The 25,260-nt window shown below is 53.1% G+C and overlaps 1 protein-coding gene across 1 annotated transcript; it reads left to right on the forward strand.

The window, feature by feature from the left end:
- The first annotated feature begins 429 nt into the window (after positions 1–429).
- On the forward strand, positions 430–24,045 carry FBXO41 (F-box protein 41). Its single transcript, XM_079940829.1, has 13 exons — positions 430–673; positions 14,467–15,509; positions 17,034–17,259; positions 17,765–17,838; positions 18,106–18,464; positions 19,245–19,486; positions 19,719–19,834; positions 19,955–20,107; positions 20,273–20,368; positions 21,779–21,897; positions 22,057–22,215; positions 23,678–23,793; positions 23,925–24,045. The coding sequence occupies exons 2-13, from the start codon at positions 14,605–14,607 to the stop codon at positions 23,985–23,987; spliced, it is 2,628 nt and encodes an 875-aa protein (XP_079796955.1). The 5' UTR covers positions 430–673; positions 14,467–14,604; the 3' UTR covers positions 23,988–24,045.
- The last annotated feature ends 1,215 nt before the right edge of the window (positions 24,046–25,260 follow it).

The raw sequence follows: 25,260 nt of genomic DNA on the forward strand, positions 1-25,260 counted from the left end.
CGCGCCGGCCCTCTTCCCGACCCACAGAATCGCCCACCCCAGGACGTGCTCCGAGTGGAAGCAGGCCCAAGCCAGAGTGGTAGAGTTAGGGCGGAGAGGTTCGGATTAAAGGTGGGCAGCAGAGGTCACAACTGGAGGTGCCCGGGGCAGGGAGAGTGCACTGGGCGGTGCCGCGATCCGGGAAGACAGGGACTCAGGAGGAGCGCGGCTGGAGAGGCCCCTGCACCCCCAGGGCGGCGCCGCGGACCCCTCCCCCACCGAAGCCACCTTCAGCGGAAAACGTGGGGTCCCGGCGCAGCCGCTTCTGGCGGTATCTGCGGCTCCCCAGCTCGCGGGAGAGCCCGCCCCGGAGGAGGGGCCGGCTCCGCCCCACCTCCTTGCCACCTCCCTCCCCCTTCCCTTCCTTTCCTCGGGCCGCGCGCCCCCTCCTCCCTCCTGTATCCTTCCCCCACCCTGTTTGTGTGCCCCTCCCGCTGCGACTGGCTGGGAGGCTTGGCCGCCCCCGCCCCGAGAGGGAGGCGGGGGCGCAAGCCGCGGCGGCTACCCGAGGCTGCGGAGGGGAAAGAGATCCGAGGCCCCGAGGCGGCCCTGCATCTGGCCCGGGCACGCGGGGGCTGCTTCTGCACCCCCAGCCGAGGGCCGCGGGGCCAGGCCTCGTCGCGGGGTGGAGTAGGTAAGGGCGAGTCGCGGGCGTGCTGCGGGACCGCTCCTGGAGAGAAGGCAGGGAGGACCCCAGCCGCTGCCGCCTTCTCTTGCTTCTCTCCCACAGCCCTCTGGAGGCCGGAGAGGCTCCCGGACCGGGGCGGGGGAGGGGATTTGGGCAGGCCAGGGCAGAGGCAAGGAGGCGGTTAATTTAAGGACTTAAAATCAGAACGATTTGGGACCAGGCTTCCCATCCCCCCTCTCGCCAGTCGCTCCTCGAGCCAGGCTGGGGGGCGGGGCGGGCTCCAGATCCCACTGGGACTCTGGACCTTGGAGAGCCGGGGCCAGAGGGAGAGAGGAGGAAGAGCGCCCTCGAACCCCAGCCCTCTCCACCTGCTCTGAAAAGGGGTGGGGGAGGGGCTTGGTGTTGCGGCCTGGCTGGGCACCTGTGCGGGTGTCTGAGGGTGGGAGGGTTTGGGTGCCCCTGTGCACGTGTGGTAAGTCTGGATGGTCTGGAGGTGTGCATGTGTGTGCACGCATGTTTATGTCTCCTCATATCCCAGTGCCTCCGCCGGTGACTGTGCCCACAGTGGTCTGGATGTGTGCTCCCCACTGCATTGCTTTGCATGTGAGTGTGTGCCACGGTGCCTGTGTGCACTTGCCACAGTCTGCCTGTGAGCAGGAGTGGGGCCTGCTCTCTCCTTAGGTTGAGTCTGCAGTGAAGGACCCAGATGGTTTTCAGGGTGTGGATCCAGGTGCTGGAGCCATGTGTGTGTGACCTTGGGGGGTGTGTGCATGCTTGCAGGAGCCTAAGAATGAGGGGGAGCTTAGAACAGAAAAGGCAGTTGTCAGAGCTGCCAAGAAGCAGCGGACTGGACGCAGTGACCCCTGTGGGTCTTCACCAGGCTATAGTGACTACTCTGGGAACTACAGATGTTGGGCCACAGCCCCAGGTGTGGAGAGCCAGAGCCTCTGCCTTCTTGGGGGATTCAGGGGGCATTCCTTTATTCCCCAACCACAGGGACACCTCCAGCTGGCTCCCCATCCTTAAAATACCTCCTCCACCTGCTGGCAGATGTCTCCTGGAAGCACTGAGCTTAGAGTTTCATTTCTTTGGCCTGTAATGCCATCTACTAATATCCAAATCTTCCTCCCCCATTTCTGTAATTTCCACCTTCTCTGCTTTCCTGCGTGTGGATTTTATATGGAAAGAGGGAGAAAGAGCTGCTGGGCCCAGAAGGCCAGGTGGGAGGGAGAGAAGATGCCAGGGGCATGGTAGAGAGTTGGGGGCAAGGGGAATGACCATCGAAAACCAAACTCTGTGAAATTCTCAATTTTGCCTGATCTGAATTTAACAGAGAAAGAGACCTAGAGAGGGAGTTTGGTGATATCCACATACTTGTTTCTAGATTTAGGGAATATTTGTTTTTGGAATATTTGTAGTGGGAAAGTGGGTCATGGTTGTGGAAAGGTAATTGCCAACCTGCCTTTGAATTCCCTGGGCTTTCCTACCTCTCTGGTAGCCCACCACACCCTTTATTCATTCATTCAACAAATACTTATTGAGTGCTACTATGGGCCAACCTATGAATATTATAGTATTGGTATGACATTCCACTCCCAACCAGAAGGAACATAGTACTGAAACTAAGAGCATGGTTTTTGAAGTCAGTCAAATGGTACTGACTGACTGGGTTCAAATCCCAGCTTGTCACCGTTTCAGTTATTCACTGGTGTATAACAAACCTCTCCGGCATACAGGGGCTTAAAACTACACTGATTTATTACTTATTATGGTATGTGGGTTGGCTGTGACTGTGGGCTCACTTGGCCCTTCTCAGGTGCATACAGTTGAGAGAGACTGGCTGGAAAGGAACATCAAGATGGCCTTTCATCCTCCAGGGCCTTTCCACACACGGCATCTAAATCACTCAGTAGTCTAGCTCAAGTTTTCTCCATGGCAGCTAGATTCCAAGAGGAAGTATTCAAAGAGGATAAGGTCTGTGGAACTGCTTATCAAACCTCTGCCTGCATCAGGCTTTAATGTCCCATTGCCCAAAGTCACACGGCGAAGCTCTGAGTCAGTGTGGGAGAGGACCGCATAAGGGCAAGAATACTGGGAGGGATGGCTCATTGGGTGCCACCAAAGCGACAGTTTGTTAAGTCACTTACTGGCCTTGGACCAGTGATTTGGCCACTCTGAGCCTCAATTTCCTCATCCTAAAATGGAGGTGATACTACGTACTTGGCAGCACTGTCGTGAGAACTAAGTGAAAACCATGTTGTTTCACCAGAATAACTAGTAGGTCAATGTTCCCTGCTTTGATTATTAGACTGCAAGCACCTTGAGAGCATTACTGTCTTAGTCATCTTTGTGTCCTCAGTGCCTGGCATGGGCCTTTGTGTTCAACATCTTTTTGTTGGGTGGATAAAATAGAATGAAGCAGACAAGTCCTAAGCCTTGGAGCTCTGCTAGAGCGACAGTGTTGAGAAGACACAGCAAGTTCTGACCTCCCAGTGGGTGACTTGCAGAGTTGCAGAAGCAAATGTTATTCAAGGTGATTCTCGGATTGATTTAATTGTAACCAAATTCACCCAGTTCCATGACAATGAGTGGTGGAAATCACCTTGGTTACATAAATCAATCAATTCATCCTCCATTATTCATTGTGATTCCTCTAAGAATATACTGAGGTCTACTGTGTGTGTGGAAGGTGTGAGGATGAGTCAGTTGCATTGCCCCTGCCCTCCAATATATGTGAAGGGTAGGATCTGATGTGCAAACAGGTCCATGACCATCCAGTATGTGATACTTGTTACCATGTGTGAAGAGCTATGATGAGGAGTGATTCATGTTGTGATGTGACTTGAGCTGGAGGAGCGGGTAGAAGGCCGCATGGAAAGGGTAGCATCTGAGCTGGGCCTGCAGAATTCACCGATTAGAGGAGGTAGTCCCAGGAAGAGGGACCAGCATGGGCCAAGACTCAAGGATATGACATCACATGGCACTTCTCAGTGAAGCTAAGCCCCATAGGGCTCACTAAGGATGCACGTGGGAAGCATAAGCTAGGGCTGACAAGGCTGAGTGGTGGTCAGATTCCAGTCAGCCTTGAGGGCAGGCAAGGCAGGGTGGCCTTTACTTCTTAGAAGATGGCCTGCCTTCAGAGATGTTTTATAAGAATTAGAGTGACATGACTGGATCTCTTTTTGAGGAAACCATGAGAATTCAAAGCTGGAGGAGTTAGACTCCAGTTAGAAACAGTATCAATGTCCAGATAGAAGAGGATAATAGGAAAAGGGCTATAGGAAAAGCAACAAATAGAGTCAAATATTTAGAAGATAGTATTGACAAAAATCAGCAACTGATGAGATCTGAGGGGGACTTTGAGAATTCAGAGATGCGTTGGGGGTTGCACGCAGGGTGCCAAGTAGACAATGAGCATGTTAGTCAAGATGGGAAACAGGAGGAAGAAGCAGGGTTCAAGGGGAGCACTGTGGTATCATGAGTTCACTATTGGTCATATTAAGCTCTCAGCCGCCTACATTAAAATATCATCCATTTCGTCTTCCCTACTTGCTGCTTCTAAGAAACACTTTTAAAAAAAGAATTGCTATAAATTACAGGTCTGAGGCATTGAGTTATCCATGCCTCAGGCTAGCGGAAGTGATGGTATAGATTAAAATTAGGTTATCTCTAAGAAGCATTTAAATATGTCAGGTGTCTTTCATTTTCAATACTGTCTCTGATTCTCCCATGCAACCCCCTTCCCTTCACGGCTGAGCTTCCTGCGTCTACTCACTGTCTACTCACATCCTCACCTCACTCTCTTCTTAACCCACAGCAGCCAGGCTCATCAAAGTGGCCCTCTCTAAAGTCACTAGTGGACCTTTTCCACCTCTGCTCTGACCGAGTTGTCAACTCCTGTTGTTTACACTGTTTTCTCTACTCCTTCCCACTCCTTCCATCCATGACGTCCTCTCTTCCTGAAGGTTTCCTGCCAGAATTCCCATTTCTGCTGCTGGTTCTTAGGAACTTCTTGGTTCTTCTCCCTCCTCTGCCTCTCTGAGGGTCCACCTTTCCACCCCTGCTCTCCTCTCTCTGCACCCTCTCCGTGGTCCTGTTCATCCACTTTTGTTTTTAGGCTTAAATTGCCAAAATTGTATTTTCAGCTCCATATTGCATATTGCAAACTATGTACCAAATATCTCTATTTCCAAGGCCCACTGGAACCTCAAACTCATGGAATCTACAACCAAACTCACTCTCTCTCCCCCAAACCTGCCCTCATTCATTTTCCCTCCTTACTGAACCTCATCCCCATCTACATAGATGCTCAAAACTCCAAACCTGAGCCTGACCCTTGACTCCTCCCTTTCGTACCCACCGCAGTCATTCTGTCACTAAGCCTTCTCCCTTCTCCTTTCTTAATTGTTCCCAGATCCATCCTTCTCCCAATTTGCACTCCTGCTACCTTGGCTAACAATTTCCGTGTGTGTTCCTGTAGCCTTCCTCCTGACGTTGGCCCTCTGTAGTCCATTCTCTAAACTACATCTGATTAAGTCCTTGCCATCCCTTCATTCCACAAACATTTACTGAGCACTTAGCGGGCATTGTTGTTAAGTGCTGGAGAAATAGCAGTGATGGAGAAAGATAACGTCTCTACCCTCATGGAGTTTACATTTTCCTTCCCTGTGAGAGGTATACTCTTTCTCAGTTCCTTGCCTTTGTACGTGCTCTTTCTGCTGCTCAGGATTGTTTCTTCCCCTCCCCAACCTTATAATTGCCCTTCCTCACCTGACAACTCTATTTTGCTCTTCAAGAGTCAGCCTGCAGTGGAGGCTAACACAACATTGTAAAGCAACCATACTCCAATAAAAATTAATAATAAAGAAAGAGTCGACCTAGATGCTACTACATCTGGGGGTTCCCCAACCCCCCCCCCAGTTCCTCAAGCTAAGTGTAGAATTCTGTGCCAGTCTCTTGCATAACATTTATCTCATGACTACACCATCCAATCCCTTAGTCTGTCCCAGATCACAGGCTGCTTGAAGGCAAGGATTGGATCTTGTAGGTCTGTGTGTCCTCAACATCCCTAGCACAGCACCTGGTATAGTTCATGGCACAGAGAGGTACTCAGTAAATGTACGTTGAATGAATTCATGTTGGAATAGTGTTTAGGAGAGAATTCTAGGTTTGAAATACAGATTTATAAGGGTATTAGTTAAGACTTTTGATTGCAAATGACAGAAATCCAACCCAACCCAGATTATTTTAAGCAAAAAAGGATATGTACCAATTCATATAACTGGAAAAAAGAGGGATGAGTGGATCTTGGGCATAACTGTACACAGGTTCTCAAAGGTGGGTGAAGGACTTCCCTGGTGGTGCAGTGGTTAAGAGTCCACCTGCCAATGCAGGGGACATGGGTTCAAGCTCTGGTCCGGGAAGATCCCACATGCCACGGAGCAGCTAAGCCTGTGCGCCACAACTACTGAGCCTGTGCTCTAGAGCCTGAGGGCCACAATTACTGAGCCCGCGTGCCACAACTACTGAAAACCTGCATGCCTAGAGCCCGTGCTCCGCAACAAGAGAAGCCACCTCAGTGAGAAGCCCACGCATTACAACAAAGAGTAGCCCCTGCTCACTGCAACTAGAGAAAGCCCATGTGCCTCAACGAAGACCCAACGTAGCCAAATAAATAAATAAGAAAAATATTTAAAAAAAAAAAGTGGGTGAAGACTCTCTAACTCTTGACTAGGCTTCACTCTGAGTGTTGCCACATTTTCTCCCCACCAGTCATGGGTTTTCTCCATGTCATGGGTGGAGGTTGCAAAAGGCCTTAGACAGCTTCATCATCCCTAGCATGTGATCCCAGAGAGTCAAGAGGACTCCTCAGTCTTTCATATAAATTCTCAGTGAAGGATTCAGTTGGTTCAGCCTGAGGAATCATTATGGCCAAGAAGATGGGGGTACAGTGATTGGTCAGGTCTGGGTCCACCCTACTAGGATTGGCAGCCCTGTCAGAACCACATGGAGTGGGGAGGGGCAGCTCACCAAAGAGGAGATGAGATGTTGCTATTACCAGAAGGTAAAGAAGACTTGCTGAGCAGATAAAAATAATAATGTTCACTGCAGGAACTCTTAGTGACTACGTGGTAGTGGAGGCCATGAAAATGCAAGACTGTCTGTGTTTCTGGCAGAGTCAACATGTGAAAATGTGACAGTAGACAGGAGCCAGAGAAGGCACACATCTGGACATGGTTGGTCTTATTTGAGAGGAGATGAAACTCACACACTGGAAAGCCTTAAAAAAAAAAAAAAAAAGCTAATGCTTCTGATCGAGTTTTCTACCCAAAGAAAACAACCTTGGGCTGGACTTAAAAAAAAGTAGACTTGGACTTCGCTGGTGGCTCAGTGGTTAAGAATCCCCCTGCCAATGCAGGGGACACAGGTTCGAGCCCTGGTCTGGGAAGATCCCACATGCTGCGGAGCAGCTAAGCCCGTGTGCGACAACTACTGAGCCCGCCTGCCACAACAACTGAAGCCTGTGTGCCTAGAGCCCGTGCTCCACAACAAGAGAAGCCACCACAATGAGAAGCCCGCACACCCCAATGAAGAATGGCTCCCACTCGCTGCAACTAGAGAAAGCCCGTGCATAGCGACAAAGACCCAACACAGCCAAAAACAAATAAATTAATAAATTAAAAAAATGAGGTATTAATAGTATTGACTGGGGACTGGAGTCCCTGGAATCCCCCTAGATTTAAAAAAAAAAAAAAGTAGACTTGAGATAGATATCTGAGATGGGGGACGGAGATAACAGGTCCTGAGGATGGCAGGGAGGCAGGGCCAGGCTGAGAAAGGAGGCAGGTCTTCGGTCTGCAGAGGTTGCTGATTTGGGGAGACTAGAAAAGGAAAATCTCTGACTGTTCTGTCAAGGTGATCACAGTACAGGATTGTGATGGAATTTGAATAGACAACACTTCTATTTTGCCCTTTCCTTCTCTCCCTTCCTCCCTCCATCACCTTCTTGCTTGCGTTCAGGCAAAGCTTCATGCTCATGCTGAGAAGGTGGGTAGATCTAGGCAGAAATATTCCTAAGAATGATTCATAGTCATTCCTCAGCTCCAGCAGATGGAGGGAAACTGTGGGGTGGGCTGGCCTCAGGTGAAGAGCCACCTGGATCCCAGAAGCCCCTTCCTTCCTCTAGCTCGCACATCCACACTTAGGCCTATACCCCCAGGCCTCCCCCTTCCCCTGCTCTTCTAGAAGCCTGGCTAGCAAGGTGCTAGCAAGGTGTAGGCAAGATTCCCCCACAGGAAGGACCAGTGTTTAGCTGAGATGGACAGGCATACACAGGCGCTCAGAAACCCGGCTGAACGTGCATGAAGAATAACCCTGTTCCTGAACAGTTGTGTGTGTGTGAACCAAGTTCTCCTTATAATATATACCTGATCACTTTGCCAACTTCCTCAGTTTTATCTATAGCCATTAGTCTATTCAGGTTTTTTATTTCTTCTTGAGTCAATTTTGATAATTTATATTTTCCTAGAAAAGCATTCAGTTCATCCAGATTTTCAAAAATTTGGGCCAGGAGTTGTAACTGGTAGCATTTCAGTAATTAAAAAAAAATCTCTGTGTCAGTGGTTATATCCATCTTTTCATTATAGTGTTATGTATTTGTTTTCTTTCTTTTTCTCTTTGAATAGATTTGCCAGAGGGCTATTTATTTTGTTGGTCTTTTCAGAGAACCATCTTTTGGATTTACCCCTCAAGGCTACTGTTTGAGGGGGTTTTTTTCCTCTCTTTTTTTTTAAATTTTTATTGGAGTATAGTTGCTTTACAATATTGTGTTTCTACCGTACAGCAAAGTAAATCGACTATATGTATACATGTATCCCCTCTTTTTTTGGATTTCCTTCCCATTTAGGTCACCACAGAGCATTGAGTAGAGTTCCCTGAGCTATACAGTAGGTTCTCATTAGTTATCTATTTTATACATAGTATCAATAGTGTATATATGTCAATTCCAATCTCCCAATTCATCCCACCCTCCCTTTCCCCCTTGGTATCCATACGTTTGTTGTGTATGTCTTGTCTCTATTTCTGCTTTGTAAATAAGATCGTCTATACCAATTTTTTCAGATTCTTGAGTGTTAATATACCTAAAAGATGGTGATGTTAGAACAGTGACTAATATTTAGTTTTTTAAAAGAAATTTAAGTCCCTATCTCATACATACTAATGTACTTTTAGATGAAATGATACAATAACTTGGATTTGCTCAAAATTATCCAGTGACGGAGGAGGTGTGAGCCAGAGAACAGTGTACAGATGAAAAAAACTGGCCACGAGTTGATAATTTCTGAAGCTAGATGATGGGTACATAGGAGTTCATCATCATTTTCTCTCTATTTTGGAATATGTGTGAAAATCTCCATAACAAAAAGTTGGGTTTTTTAAAATCCTTGTTTCACCATGCATACCAAAAATTTCTAGATGGATGAAAACTCCAGTGTATAAAGGAAACCACACAGCCTGAAATATTTGCATGCTACCAGTCATTGTCAGTTATAATATTATGGTTATTTGTTTAAAGCCCTTAATTTAAAAAATGTTCTGGACTTTTTAAAAAAGGAGATCACAGGGCTTCCCTGGTGGCGCAGTGGTTGAGAGTCCGCCTGCCGATGCAGGCGGCACAGGTTCGTGCCCCGGTCCGGGAAGATCCCACATGCCGCGGAGCGGCTGGGCCCGTGAGCCATGGCCTCTGAGCCTGCGCGTCTGGAACCTGTGCTCAGCAATGGGAGAGGCCACAACAGTGAGAGGCCCGCGTACTGCAAAAAAAAAAAAAAAAAAAAAAAAAAAAGGAGATCACAAAGTACTAAAAGTTTATATAATCCTTGGATAGGGATGGACTTCCTAAGCATGACAACAAAATGAGAAATCCTAAAGATTTTACTGAAGGAAACTTTAAAGCTTTAGTATATCAATAAAGACTGTAAACAAAAGTAAAAGCTAATCAACACACTCGAGAAAAATATTTGTAGTATATAAATGACAAAATATCAATATTATAAAAAGTCTTCAAAAATCAACAAGAGGGCTTCCCTGGTGGCGCAGTGGTTGAGAGTCTGCCTGCCGATGCAGGGGACACGGGTTCTTGCCCCGGTCCGGGAAGATCCCACATGCCGCGGAGCGGCTGGGCCCGTGAGCCATGGCCGCTGAGCCTGCGCATCCGGAGCCTGTGCTCCGCAACAGGAGAGACCACAACAGTGAGAGGCCCGCGTACCACCAAAAAAAAAAAAAAAAAAAAAAAAAAATCAACAAGAAAAGATGAATGTTCAGTATAAAAATGAGCAAAGTAGTACATAGTCAAGGCACCAAAAAGATATAAATGACCGATAAATTGTGAAAAAATGTCCAGCCATTAGTAATCAAAAAAATGCAAGTGACACAGCCAGGCCATTTTTCAAATGGGCAAGAGTACATCAAGGCCAAAGCATGAAGCTGTGGAGTTTGGCTGCAGCCGACAGATGATCAGCATCATGGAAGGATCGTAAGCAGGAGCTATGTCTAGTCAGAGGCATCTGGTGCCTGATATAGGGCGGTAGAGAGCTGTGAGACCAAAGGCTGGACTAGCAGTCCAGGGGTCGGGGGAGCACAAAGCATGAGAAGAGAACAGCTGTGTTGAGAGAATTCAAAGGAGAAATCAGCTGGTCTTGATGGCTAGCAGACAGCCAAATCAAGGTGGCCAGGGCTGTGGGGTGCCTGGGAGGACAGTGGCACTGTTGAGGGAAACAGGGATGCTGGGGAGTGGGTCAGGGAAGTCCAAGGTTTGTTTTTTGGTGCTGTGGGTCTTTGTGGTAGTTTAGAGCCTCATTACTGGCTACCAATTCAAATGATTTAATCTACAAAAAAATTTGCTGCCTCACACAATTGACAAGTCCTGGGTTAAAGTGTTGGGCACATCTGGATCTGGGTGCTCAAGGGATGTCATGAGGAGTCTTTTTCTTCTTCTCACCCAGAGAGAGGACAGAAAGGGCCACCAGCAGCTCCAGCCTCACACTCTGCCGGCTGAGCACAGGTCTAGAGTGGCTGTATTGGCCTGGCCTAGGAAACTCACCCAGTACGGAGGGATAACTGTGACTGATGAACAGGCCAAGGTCACATGAGCTCCCCTGGAGCCTGGGGGTGGGGTCAGCCCTACCCAAACAACATCGACTCAGAGTGGGGGGGAAACGGTTCTCCAAGGGAAAACTGGGGTGTCTACCTACAAAGGGGGACTGGAGTTGAACAGCAAAACCAATAAATGTCCACTACCTTCCACCTCTGTCCAAGATCTAGACAGATCCCCCTTCTCGTATAATTTTAAAACTTTCTCTGTTTCTCATAATGCAATTGTCCCTCACAAAACTTAAAACACACTTGTCCCACCTCCGGAAGGAGACGTTCCAAGTTCTCACCACTTACCATGCCCAGCCCCAATTCAAGATCTTATCTGTCGTGGTACTGAGCTAGCCCCTCATGGTCTTTCAATTTATGGCCAAACTACAATGATGGAAGAAAAATTGGATAACTGAAAGAACAAAACCCTCCCAGTTGAAGAGGGGAGGTGAGGGAGAACGCTCAGGGGTCATAAGTCCATAGCCCAGTCCACATGCTTGACCAGTCGGCGTGAATGAGGTTCCCTGGCCCACCTATCGGCTGCTCTGGTTCTGCTGTCTCGGAGAGCATCCCTTATCCTTCATGCTCTGTGGCCATGTGCAAAAGGGGCTTTGAGGGGTCACCTCCCATGCAGGTTTGGGGGTGGGAAACTTTAGGGGCTGAGTAATCCCTGGCCTTTGTTTTCCAGGTTTGTGGGTTTTTCCTGGCAATACAATCCCTTTAATGATTAGAAAGCTCTCAGTCAGTTCGTATTCAGCCATCCCCAGAGCTATTAACCAAACTAGAGACCTATTGAAAGTTATAATTCTTTATTTTTATTTTTTTGCGGTACTCAGGCCTCTCACTGTTGTGGCCTCTCCTGTTGCGGAGCACAGGCTCTGGACGCGCAGGCTCAGCGGCCATGGCTCACGGGCCTAGTCGCTCCGCGGCATGTGGAATCTTCCTGGACCGGGGCATGAACCCGTGTCCCCTGCATCGGCAGGCGGACTCTCAACCACTGCGCCACCAGGGAAGCCCGAAAGTTATAATTCTTGAATCAAGTCCCTGGTGATGCTGTTGGGGGAGGAGGAGGAGTTGTCTCTTAGCAACAGGGCTTGATGCTCTGCCTGTCCCAGGAGCCCATGATTCTGTGGCTCTAGCTAGGCCTCTGCCGCAGGGCAATGCAAACTCCTAGTCTGTGATGAGAGGCAGAGTTTCGTTTGCCCCTTCTCCCTCAAGCTGCATCCCACTGGAAGGCTACTTGTATTGGAAGCAACGGTTGCCTCTGTTGAGCTGGGAGGGCACAGCAGGAGGGGTTCAAGAAGGCCTGAGGAGTGAAGAACCTCTCAGGCCCCAGGTTTGTCTCCCTCTGCGTTTCCAGCCTGCCTGTCTTTGCTTGAGCTGACTTTAGCTAGAAGCAGAGAACTGGCTCTTAATTATCTGACTCTCAGCCATATTGAATTACTGGCCTCAGGCAGAAAGGGCCTCTCTGGGCAAAGGAGCATTTTCTTCCTCTCTGCTTTCAGATGGGCCCCTTTTAGCCAGAGTGTGTCTCTTTCTTGTTGGACATTTTTCTACAAGTCCCCTAAAGTTCCAGCCTTGGTAGGAACATCTGAGCTCTAGAGGCCGTGGGAGAGTTTCATCAGCTGCTTTGCTGCTGTGTAGCAGGCTTCACCGACTTCTGAGCAGGGGAAGCATTACGGTCCCTCTTCAGCTAATTCCTTCTAAAATTTTTTCCCCAAAAATTTGACTTCTGATTCTAATTTCTGAGTTTGCAATTTTTTCTGGTGCAGATAACACAGACCCAACTCCAACTGGCTAAAGCAAAAGCAATTGATTGGCTCACACAATTGAACAGACCAGGATCTCAAACAGTGTGAGGAATCTCTCTCCATCTCACTTCTACCTGTCTGTGTTGGCTTCATTCCCAGGCTTCATTCCCAAAGGAGGCAAAGATGGCCCTCACAGCTCTGGCCCTCCCCATCAGCTTTGAAACCTGAGCCCAAAGAGGATGCTTTCCCCAGTAATGCCAGAGAAGTCCCGGAGAAATGACTCATTGACTCAAGTTGGGTGATCTGTGCCCATCTCAGGACTCTGATTGGCCAGGCCTATATCACATTCTTACCCCTGGAGCAAGGGTGAACCATCAACCCCCACCCAGACCACATGGACTGAGAAAGTGGGGAAGGAAGGATGGTTCCCCAAGGTCAAAGCAGGGTGCTGTTGCCAGGGGGATGACTGGGTGCTGGGCTGGCAAAGGGAACAGGCATCCACCCATACATCCATGTGGAAAGCCAGAAGGCAAACGGAACTCAAGAGTAGGTCAGGATGGAGAGGTAGGGCTGAGAGTCAAGGCTTAAAGATGTGAGTAAACCAGACTGTGGGAGTGAACCAGAGAGAGGCAAAGGGGGCTTGAAGGCAGACCTCTCATCAGGAGATAGGAAGATTAGGAAGACAGCAAGAAGAAAAGGTCAGAGAACCCAAACGGGGCAGCTTCATGGCAGCCTATGAACATGGAGTGGTCAGTAGTATTATACAAGGGACGAAGTAGGTGAAGACCCTTGATGACAACTACATTGTCTGATTAGCAGGTGGTCTGTGACTTGAAGAGCACAGTGATAGCGGAGGTGGTTGAAGCCTGGTAGCAGGCAGTTAGGAAGAGGAGGGCAGTGAAGAATAGGGTAGGGATCCCACAAGGCAGGGGAAGGGTGACCGGAAGCCAGAGATGAGGGGGGATGGGCAGCAGGCATTCAGGGTGACCAGGAGTGGGATGCCAGGAAGGGTGGTGACTTGTGCCAGAAGGAACCTGGAGAAGACAAGTATCATGGCCCTTGAGGCAAAGGGCAGAGCAGGGATGGGAGGGAGTGGGACAGAAGCAGGAACGGGAACAGTGACATACATAGGTATCATCAGGTGAGGTGACATCTTGGTCACTGCAACATGGTACCAGTAGTCCAGCTGGCCTAATGAGTGTGGTTTGCAAGACACGAAATAAGCATGTTTTTTGAGATGTAATAAGCTAGTACATATAGTACACTAATCGTAAGTGTACATATGTGTAAACTGTATAACCTTACATATACACCTGTATAACCACCACTCATATCAAGATAGAGAGCATTTCAGCATTACATAAAGTTCCCTCCTGCCCCTGCCCAGTCTGTATAGGCCCCAGGGGTAAACTCTCTTCTGACTTCTGTCATCATCAATTTAGTCTGTTCTTGAACTCCATATGTGTGGAATCCAGCAGTATGCAACCTAGTCTGGCTTCTTTCATGCAGCATAATATTAAATGGATTCACCCATGTTGTTGCACGTACCAGTAGTTCCTTTTCTTATTGCTGGGTAACATCCCATTATGAATATAACACAATTTATCCATTCTACTGGTGATGGGCACTTCGGTTATGTCCAGGTTGTAACTATTATAAATAAAACTAATGCTTTTTTTTTCTTTCTTTCTTAGAGAATTCTCATTCTTTCTCACTCTCATACATGCACAGCCCTCACAGGTACTGGAGCAGGCCAGTCCCTTCTGGGAGGTCTGGCCATCGGTCTCCCCTCGCCTCTCTCTTCTGGGCACGTGTTTTCTGGGGAAGTCAATTTTGTCATGGGTGGAGGATACGGGTTGGAGGTGGGGAGGGATACCAACCTCCTAAGGCTTGCTCCCTCTCTTCTAGCCTCCTTGCCCCTGGCCGCCAGCGCCCTGAGTCTGCCTGACCCCTCAGGGGGGCTCGCCCGCAGCCCCCCATGAGCGCGCCCGGCTGACCCTCAGGGCGGCCGCGGTGGAGCCCGGGAGTCGCGGGTACGGCGGGACCATGGCCTCGCTGGACCTGCCCTACCGCTGCCCCCGCTGCGGGGAGCACAAGCGCTTCCGGAGCCTGTCGTCGCTGCGCGCGCACCTGGAGTACAGCCACACGTACGAGACGCTCTACATCCTCTCCAAGACCAACAGCATTTGCGACGGCGCCGCGGCGGCCGCGGCTGCCGCCGCCGCCGCCGCCTCCGGCTTCCCTCTGGCGCCTGAGCCTGCCGCCCTGCTGGCCGTGCCAGGCGCCCGGCGCGAGGTCTTCGAGAGCACGTCCTTCCAGGGCAAGGAGCAGGCGGCCGGGCCGTCCCCCGCGACGCCACACCTGCTGCACCACCATCACCACCACGCACCCCTCGCCCACTTCCCTGGCGACCTGGTGCCCGCCAGCCTGCCCTGCGAGGAGCTGGCTGAGCCGGGCCTCGTTCCCGCCGCCGCCGCCGCCGCCGCGCGCTACGCGCTCCGCGAGATCGAGATCCCTCTAGGGGAGCTATTCGCCCGCAAGTCCGTGGCCTCCTCGGCGTGCTCGACGCCGCCGCCCGGGCCTGGCCCCGGGCCCGCCTCTGCCTCGCCCGCGTCTCCCTCGCCTGCCGATGTGGCTTACGAAGAGGGCCTGGCTCGCCTTAAGATCCGCGCGCTGGAGAAGCTGGAGGTGGACCGACGGCTGGAGCGGCTGAGCGAGGAGGTGGAGCAGAAAATCGCGGGCCAGGTGGGCCGGCTTCAGGCCGAGCTGGAGCGCAAGGCGGCGGAGCTGGAGACTGCGCGGCAGGAGAGCGCGCGGCTGGGGCGCGAGAAGGAGGAGCTGGAGGAGCGCGCTTCCGAGCTCTCGCGCCAGGTGGACGTGAGTGTGGAGCTGCTGGCCTCGCTCAAGCAGGACCTGGTGCACAAGGAACAGGAGCTGAGCCGCAAGCAGCAGTGAGTGGCCCGAAGGGCCTTGTGGGTGGGTGTGTCCGCGAATGTTCCTGAGTAGGTGACCACGCGTGTCACTGTGCCGCCGCCACCACCGTGAGTGTGGCTATGTATGTGCCCAAATTATATGGGATCTGTGGCCACTAGCATGTAATGGTGGTGCGCGTGTGGCCAAGAGTGTCATGAAGGTGTGTGTTTAGGACTCTGAGTCCATGGCAGTGTGACCGCGTGTGTAAAGACGGTTTCTCTTCCTTATCTGACCTCCTACCAAGGCCAGTTCCTGATTGTGACACCAGATCGTTTTCCCTTTTGCTTACTCAAAGACATGGCTCAATTCTCCCTTCTCCCTTTGCCCCCGTCAGGTTTTCCCTATCTACTGTATCATTACTGAAAACATACAGACATACGGTCCTTTCTCCACTCTGCCTAACCCTATCTCCCCCTTAAGCTACTACCCCTTCTCTCCTCCTTACAGAAAAACTCCTTGAAAATATTGTTTCTACTCCTCATCTTCAATTTCTTTCCCCATTTTCTCTCTTGAACCCACTCTGATCAGTTGTCCACCTCCATCACTATCCTCCATGTCGTAAATGACCTTCATGTTACGGAGGCCAAGTCATCATCTTACTTGCCCCATTGGCAGCATTTGACACAGCTGATCCTCGAAACGCCTCTTTAACTTGGCTTCTAAGACACTCTCTTTGGAATTACCGTCTGTCTTTCTATTGGCTTCTTTTCAGTCTTCTTTGCTGGCTTCTCCTCATTCCTCTGGTCTTTCAGTGTAGAATTATGAAGAACACAGATGTTATTTATTTCTCCCCATTGTGATATAAGCTCCATGGGGGGCAGGAATTTTTCTCTGCTTTGTTTACTGATGGGACACCCCAACACCTAGAATGGTGCCTGGCACCTAGAAGGTGCCTGTAAATGGTGAATGGATGCATGAACAACTGTGAATGCACTCGAGAGTAAATACTCACATGACTGTTAAGTGTACTGTGTGTCCGTGCAACTCCTGGAGGTTGGTGCAACTATAAGTGTGCTTTTCTGAATCTGAGAACGTTTCTGAAAGTGTGTGTGTTTGAATGTGTTGGTAGGACTGTGCCTCAGACTGTGTGCCTGTGAATGAATGGGATACGAGTACATGTACATGAGCGTGGGGGGCTGTCTGCTGGTCTATGTGGACTGTAAGCGTGTGCCCGTGAGCGTTTCTGGAGAGGGGAGGTGACTGTGTGTGACTGAGCACGCCTGTGAGTCTTTCTGTGGGGAGCAGCAGTGTCTGGTTGTGTGTTTGGGCCTGGGTTGGTGGGGTGTGCGTGTATGACTCGGAACATGCGCTTGCATTTTTGTGTGTGCCGTGGTGTTGTGTGGGGCAGTGTTCCTGGGTGTGTTCTGTGTGTACCCACGTGACCGCGAGCGGACCCTGCGGCCAGCTGTGCCCCGTCTCTCCCTACCGCTCAGGGTCTCCTCCGGAGGGTGGGTGGGCAGCCAGGCCAAGGCACTGGGGTAAAGAGACTGCTCCGGGCCCAGGGAGGTGGTGCAGATTGACCAGTTCCTGAAGGAGACAGCGGCGCGGGAGGCCAGCGCCAAGCTGCGGCTGCAGCAGTTCATCGAGGAGCTCCTCGAGCGGGCCGACCGCGCTGAGCGGCAGCTGCAGGTCATCAGCAGCAGCTGTGGCAGTACTCCCAGTGCCAGCCTGGGCCGCGGAGGTGGGGGAAGTGGTGCTGGGCCCAGTACCCGGGGTCCAGGCAGGACGGTGAGTGCCCACCTGCCTTTCCTCCTCCACCTGCACACCTGACCCCCTACAGCCATGCCTCACACATGGCCTGACAACCCCCCCGCCCCATGATGCTCCGTGCTTCCTTCTTTGGCTCTTCCCCATAAGCAGATTCCAGGCCTGAAGTTGGGGTCCAGGAATAGGGGAGACCCTCTGACAGCAGACGTGCCAGCCCTGAGGCTGTAGTGAGATACCATCCAGCAACCCCAGTCCTCAGGCAGGGGTTTGCCTCTGCCCATCCCTGCAAATGAGAGCCCAGGAGCCACAAGCCGGGGTCTGGGGTGCTTGGTGGGTGTGGGGAGGGGGCTGGGGAGCCTGCCTCTCTGGGCTGTCTATCTGTCTACTTGTCCATCTTTCCCAACTGTTCTCCTTCTCTCTTCTCCACCCCCCCTTCTCTCCATCTTGTACCCTGTTTCTCCTGTTCCTTCTCATCCTCTGGCCTCCTCTGCCCCCTGCCCTTCCCTCCCACTCTGGGGGCCCACAGCGAGAACACCACGCGGGCCTGGCCATGCCTAGCACGTATGCAGTGTCACGGCATGGCTCCTCTCCCAGCACAGGGTAAGCCGCGGGCCTGGCCCGCCCCACACAGCCCACCCTCCCCCTGGAAAGATCCACTGGCTCGCTGGCTGGCTGGCCCATCTGGGCCGTGGCTTCCCCTTCTCCCCCCGTCCTCCTCGGGTCACCTCTGTCTGGCTTTCCACACTCAGAGGGGACTCTTGGAAAGTAAGGTGGGTGGGTTGCCCTTGGCCAGTGGTGGGGTGGCATGGGGAGTTCAGGCAGGCCTAGGACCCCTTGCTCCTCACCACCTGGTCCACCCTACCCCAGGGCCTGCAGTCGCATCCCAGCTGCATCCCAGAGCTCAGGCTGCTATGACAGTGACAGTCTGGAGCTGCCCCGGCCAGAAGAGGGGGCCCCTGAGGACAGTGGCCCCGGGGGCTTGGGCACACGGGTCCAGGCTGCCAACGGCGGCTTGGAACGGGCCCAGCCCCCTCGCAGCTCAGGCCTGCGGCGCCAGGCCATCCAGAACTGGCAGCGCAGACCTCGCCAACACAGCACGGAGGGGGAGGAAGGTGACGTCTCGGATGTGGGCTCCCGAACCACCGAGTCAGAGGCTGAGGGCCCCTCGGATGCCCCCCGCCCTGGGCCTGCTATGGCTGGGCCGTTGAGCAGCTGCCGGCTCTCTGGTGAGTCTCAGGAGGGGGACTGAGAGGCCAGTCTTTCCATGGTGCTGGGCGCTCTCGGGACATGGGGCTGAGGCAGTAAATCTCCTGGGCTTCTGCACCGCCTTTCGTCTTGCCCCAGACTTCCCACAATGAGAATGACAAACTCGCTCCCGCACAGGGCCCAGCAAGTTTGGAGCAGGAGCTGCTGGGACAGGGCGGTGATGTAGCACAGGGGCACTCAGGTTAGGTATTGCACAAGGATGCCACAGCTAAGGGGGTCCCTTCACATGACATTCACAGGAGAGGAGTTGAGTGTTCAAACTGAAGCCTGGGGACAGCAGGGCGAACCCTCTCCTGTATCCACACAAAGCCATGTGCATATGTGAGTGGGTCAGGGTCAAGAGGCTGGAGAGTTCAGGTCAGGGTGCATGGCTGTGCCTTGGTGACTGCTCTGGGCAACCTCTCGCCGGCATTCTGTTCACAGATGCAGGGTTTCTGTCCAAGCCCCTTCCTTCTCCAACCTTGACTCAGTCACCTCATCTGGGGGATGACTTTGGACTATGTGATGATATACGACCTTAAAAAGAAAGTTCCCTTGAGGAAGGGCCACCTTTTTCTAATTTGCAAAATTAAGAATGAGGGTGATGCAGAGGAGGGGGAAGCAGAGGCCCTTTGTCCCTCCTCCCAAGTTGCTGGTCCCCTGGGATGGTTCTGTCATGCCCATTCCTCCTGCAGCTCCTACCCTACCCCAGCTCCCCACCCATACCCCACACTGACCTTTGACCCCGTGATATTGTGCAGCCCGCCCTGAGGGAGGCAGTGGGCGGGGTCGGCGAGCTGAGAGGGGCAGCCCCTCACGCTCCAATGAGGTCATCAGCCCGGAGATCCTCAAGATGCGAGCCGCCCTGTTCTGCATCTTCACCTACCTGGACACGCGCACACTGCTACATGCCGCCGAGGTCTGCCGGGACTGGCGCTTCGTGGCCCGCCACCCTGCCGTCTGGACACGGGTGCTGCTTGAGAATGCCCGCGTCTGTTCCAAGGTGCCTGTCCCTGCCTGCCGCCCTGCCCTCCCAATCACCCTTGCTGTGAACCCACCTTTTTCCTGGCAGAGTCTGGCCCCGCAAGGTCTGGTCCTTGCAACCTTTTCAGCACCCCGGCTCCAACCTGACTCCCCGAAATGCTCTTGTGAGGCCTCCTATCCTGGGGCTGGTCCACCTCCAGCCAACCAAACTCAGATCCCCTCATCCCCAGGTAACCCCTCTCTCCCTGCAGTTCTTGGCAATGCTGGCTCAGTGGTGCACCCAGGCGCACTCGCTGACACTGCAGAACCTGAAGCCCCGGCAGCGGGGCAAGAAGGAGAGCAAAGAGGAGTATGCCCGGAGTACCCGGTGAGGCCACGGTGGGTGGGTGGGGGCTGCTTCTGGGCTGCAGACCCAGAGTGATGTTGGGATGCTTCCCAGAGGAGGAGCTGGCCACACACAGTGCCCTGACCTCTTGGCTATCCCCAGGGGCTGTCTGGAAGCAGGGCTAGAATCTCTGCTGAAGGCAGCTGGGGGGAATCTGCTGATCCTGCGCATCTCCCACTGTCCCAACGTCCTCACCGACCGTTCGCTCTGGCTGGCCAGCTGCTACTGCCGCGCCCTGCAGGCTGTCACCTACAGGTGGGTCCGCACTGCAAGAAGCAAGGCCTCGGGCCCCAGGGATCCCTGGACTCTGCATACCCTTCCCCCAGGGCTCTTGGGCAAAGGGACCCAAGAGCTCTGTGGCCCAAGGGAAAGGAGCAGAGGCCCTCAGAGTTGGTGGCCCCAGCTTTATCTTTTCAACAGAAGCGCCACGGACCCGGTGGGCCATGAGGTCATTTGGGCCCTGGGCGCAGGCTGCAGAGAGATTGTCTCCCTCCAGGTGGCGCCACTTCACCCCTGGTGAGCCCAGGCATGGGCGGGGAAGGGCAGGGTTGGGGCTGGGTGTGGGGCTGAGGGCTGAGCAGATCTGGGCCCATTCCATATGCAGTTTGGGGTGACAGATTCACATTCATCAGTCTGTGTCTTTAGGCGACAGGAGCAGGGCTTCAGAATCAGACATGGGATCATGTCCTGGCCGGCTAGCAGTGTGACTTTGGGCTACCCAGTCGTGCCTTAGTTTCTCAACTGTAAAATGAAGGTGGTATTAGATCTGTCGATCTTATTAGGACTATAGCTGGCTCAAATGAGATGTGTGCATAAAGGCTCCAGAGCCCACAGTGGGCTATTTCCCACACTAGCCGGCAATAGCCAGGTTTGTTTGGCACATGAAAGGCAGTTCAGGGAGGTCATCGTATAATGTACAAAAGAGCTGGTTTTCTGAGAATCCAGGGTGTGAGATCATTCATCGCTTTACTTGGAATTCCTCACACATGCCAGGCTTTTTCACTCCCTGTGCCTGCCCTTCAAGCCGCTCTCCACGTGACCCCTCCTTCCGGGTTCCCCCAGTGTCCTGTCACTAACACCCTGGTAGAATTTGTCACTGCTCCCCTGTCTCCATTCCTCTGAGAGGAATGGCCCCTGCTGTAGTCCATTTTACAATAATTTCTCTATATTTCAGTCTACACCAGACTCATGTTTCTAAGGGCAGAGGCTGTGAATGTCCATTTCTGTATCCCTGGTACTGAGCACGTGGCAGATGGTGGGCGATTGTTAAGTGATGAAGTGTTCAGGGAAGGAGCAAGTGTGGTGTGAGTGGTGGGCAGGGCCCAGCGAGCAATGAGTGTGGAAAGGAAGGTTTGGGCCAAGGTCAGAAGGCCTTGCCTAAGGGGTTTTAGATGTTTGCATTTTGTCTAGAAAGCACTGGGAAGCCACTGGGGGATTTTAGATCTTAAAAAACGGGATGACGTCAGACTAGGAATGTTCTGTGTCATCCCCCCCACTGCCCACCTCTTGGAGGCAGGGACCATGTCTCTGTGTCACCACTGTGTCCCCAGGGCCCAGCTCAATTGTTCTTGGTCATGACAGGCACTTGCGAAGCTTCTGTTGAATGACTGAGTGAAAGGATATGGGAGTGAGTGGCTGGCTGTCAGCAGCCGCTGGATGAACTGACAGGGAGACTAGTTGTAAACTCAGATGAATATGGATGGTGGTCTGAACTGTGGGTTGAAGAGTTATTCAGGAATCGGAATCTGCAGGTCTTACCAGGAGGTGAGGGGGAGGAGTCAGGGAAGATCCCAGGTTTCTGACTTGAACAGCTGGGTGGTTGGTGGGGCCTCGCCTTTGAGGGGCGGGTCCTGACAGAGGAGCAGGCTCAGGGTATCATGCAGCCAGGGGCTTCCCTGACAGCCCTCCCTCCACCCTGTTCTCCAGCCAGCAGCCCACGCGCTTCAGTAACCGCTGCCTACAGATGATCGGTCGCTGTTGGCCCCACCTCCGGGCCCTGGGGGTCGGGGGTGCTGGCTGTGGGGTGCAGGGCCTGGCATCACTCGGTGAGTCTTTCCTTGGGACTGGGGTAGGGGGTGATGGGAAGCAGGCGTGGATGCAACACTGAAATCCCAGAGGGACTCGGGGCTGCAGCCTGGGTGGTGGCAGGAGGTGACCTGGGGTTGTTTGTCAGCAGGACCTTGCCTCTTCTTCCCTCTTCCTAGCGAGAAACTGCATGCGACTGCAGGTCCTGGAGCTGGACCACGTGTCGGAGATCACCCAAGAGGTGGCGGCTGAGGTCTGCCGGGAAGGCCTGAAGGGACTGGAGATGTTGGTGCTCACGGCCACCCCTGTCACCCCCAAGGCCCTGCTGCATTTCAACAGTGAGTGATGGGTAGCGTGGGGTGGGGTCCCAGTGTTGCCTCTTACCATGTCTTGTCAGCAAGTAGCATAACCGACTCCCTCTCGCTCCTAGTCAGCAAACACCAGCACTGGGGTCAGATTGACCAGGGTTCTAGTCCTGGCTTTGCCACCAGTGCCTTCTGAGGCCAGTGTGGCATTTAAGGCCTGCCAGCATCTGACCCAAATGGTTCAGTGATATGTATTGCCCTGTGCTCTGTCCACGTTGGAGGCATGAGCTGTTCAGCACGATCTACCATCTACCCCCACACGAGCCTCCAGCCAAGGGCAAAGGCAGAACAGGTGGGTTCTGGAACTGGCTGACCTAGGTCTCAGTTCTGGCTCTACTGATTATTAGCTGTGTGACTTTGGGCAAATTACTGTACTTCTCTTGGGTTCTGTATCCGCATCTTTTTTTTTTTTTTTTTTGCGGTACGCGGGCCTCTCACTGTTGTGGCCTCTCTCGTTGCGGAGCACAGGCTCCGGATGCGCAGGCTCTGCGGCCATGGCTCACGGGCCCAGCCACTCCGCAGCATGTGGGATCCTCCTGGACCAGGGCACGAACCCGTGTCCCCTGCTTCGGCAGGCGGCCTCTCAACCACTGCCCCACCAGGGAAGCCCTGTATCCCCATCTTTTAAGCTGACTTCTAAACCGAATGAGTGGGAGGATTAATGAGATAATGTGTGAGCCCCCTAGAACAGTTCTCAGGGGACTCACACACACACCTCCGCTGGCCCCTGCCTCCCTCCAGCCCCTACTCCCCTCCCAGTCATTCCTCCACCTTCATTAAGGACACAGGTACCCAGCTGGGGCTGCACACGCCCAAGGGTAGACCATCATCCGGGACCATTTGGCCCCTGGCAGGACCTCACGTCCTGAGCACTGAAGGTTCCTCGACCTTCTTATCATCTCCAGGATCCTCTTCTTCCCCCAATTCAGCCTCAGGGCCCCGCCCTGGACTAACCACCAGAACTAACTGCTTGGCCTCCAAAATCATAACCTTTAGAATCCTCTCAGCCTCCTGGCCTTCTTGCTTCTCCTCCCCTGACTTCATGGCAACATCCAGTCCCTTAAGCCCTCTGCTCCCCGCTTATTTGTTCCCTGCCTCCCCCCTTCCAGTGCTCCAGCTGAGATCCGTCAGCCTAACCTCAGCCACTCCGTCCTTGTAATTCATTTCCACATGCCCAGACCATAGCACAGCGGTCTCCTCTGCCAGGGAAGTTGCTAGAGCCCCTGCACAACTGGCTGTTGTCCACTCGTCCTCCCAGAGTCCACCACAGCCTCTGCTCTTTGACCTCACCCTCCACCTTCTCCCCTTGCCCAGTTGAGTCCGGGGCAGCATGGATCTGCTCCCAGTGCTTGGCACACGATTGTCTCTCAGAGGGTTCTGATTCTGTTAATTAGTAAACAGATCAGGCATGGGCCCCCATCTTACCTTTTCCCAGGCATCTGCCGGAACCTCAAGTCCATTGTGGTCCAGATTGGGATTGCCGATTATTTCAAAGAGCCCAGCAGCCCTGAGGCCCAGAAGCTGTTTGAGGATATGGTGACAAAACTCCAGGTGAGCAGCTGTCTCTGAGGCTGCCCAAGACCCCCAGTGGCATCCCTAGGTTGGGGTTGGTGACCTGGGTGTTTGAAGGGAGGGCTCCACCTGTCTGCCCTGAGGGGAACTAACGCAGGTTTGGTCCGCAGGCCCTACGGCGGAGGCCCGGCTTCTCTAAGATCCTGCACATCAAGGTGGAAGGCGGCTGCTAACCCGGGTGGGGGGCGGCAGGGCCCCTGCCAGCCCCACACCAGGGCACCCTCTTTGGACCTCCAGAGGGACCCTGATTTGTACTAGACCTTTGGAGGCCTAGTGTTATCCCTGGCTTCCGGGGAGGGGTTGTCAGTCTCCTGTCCTGCTGGGACAGTGGAGCAAGAGGCCTGACCCTGAGCACTGCCTCTCCAGGGCAGGGGCTTGGACAGCTGTCCCCCGACTCCCACCCCAACCCCAGCTGAAGCAGCTTTCTGGGCCCAGTCAGCGAAGAGCTGAGTCCCACCAGCACTTGGTGTCGTCGCCCTGAAGATCTGCAATAACCACCAGTGGCGCCTCGGCCGCTCGGGCTGCTGGGGCAGGCCTCCCCTTTGTGAGGTCCAGCCTCCTGGTCAGGAGCCTCCGTTAAGCTCCAGGCCAGAGGGTTGCTCCACAAGGCAGCTCGGACTTGGCAAGGAGGGCTCTTCTCTTCCCCCTGCCGTGTCCCAGCCTTCTGTGGGGCACCCCCTCCAGGCAGCCCGCTGGGGCTCTGGGTCCGTATTTTCCAGGGATAACCCTAGGGGTCTGGGGATGCGGCCAGCCGAAAGTGAGAGGTAGGGGGTGCAGCGAGGTAGTGGGGTGGGCGTGGAAGGGCAAGACGTTCGTCCAGAACTTCTCCCCAGGACATCGAGACCACCCCTACCAAGGTAGAGAAAACTTCGAGTTTTTATTGCTGTAGAAAAGACAAGATCCCTCCCAGCCACCACATACCCACGACACACCAGAACTAAATTCAGAGCTAAAAGGTGCATGTTTCTATAACTTCCACCAATCCCAAGTCTCTGGGAAACGGTGTCAGCAGTTCCTGTCCTCCAGGAATGTACTTCTAATCCGGGTGCTTGGGCAGGAATCTGATGGTCTTTGGGTCCCCAAGGCTGTGTGAGAGGGAATCACTAGGCTGCCCTCTGTGCTAGGGCCTGGAGGAGTCCAGAAGGAGGGTGGTTTAGTTTGCTTCCTCGTCTGGCTAGCTTGCTTAAAGATGTGGCTTTGGTAGGGAGCCAGACCCATGGGGCCAAGAATGAGGAAGAGCCCCCGCCTCACTGGACTTGCCTCCCTCCTCAATCTCCACTGGCCTCACAGGCTGAGGGCTGTGTTGGGGGTCTTCTGCCAGGGGCAGTGCTGGGACCTGAGCCAGAACCACTGACTTAAAATGCAAATGGGGGCTTTCACCGACCCTTGCACGGTTCCCAGAGGGCTAGGTCCTGGCACTATGGCTCTAAAGACTCAGGTCTCCCC

Source organism: Stenella coeruleoalba (assembly GCF_951394435.1).
Source record: "Stenella coeruleoalba genome assembly, chromosome: 13".
NCBI lineage: Eukaryota > Metazoa > Chordata > Mammalia > Artiodactyla > Delphinidae > Stenella > Stenella coeruleoalba.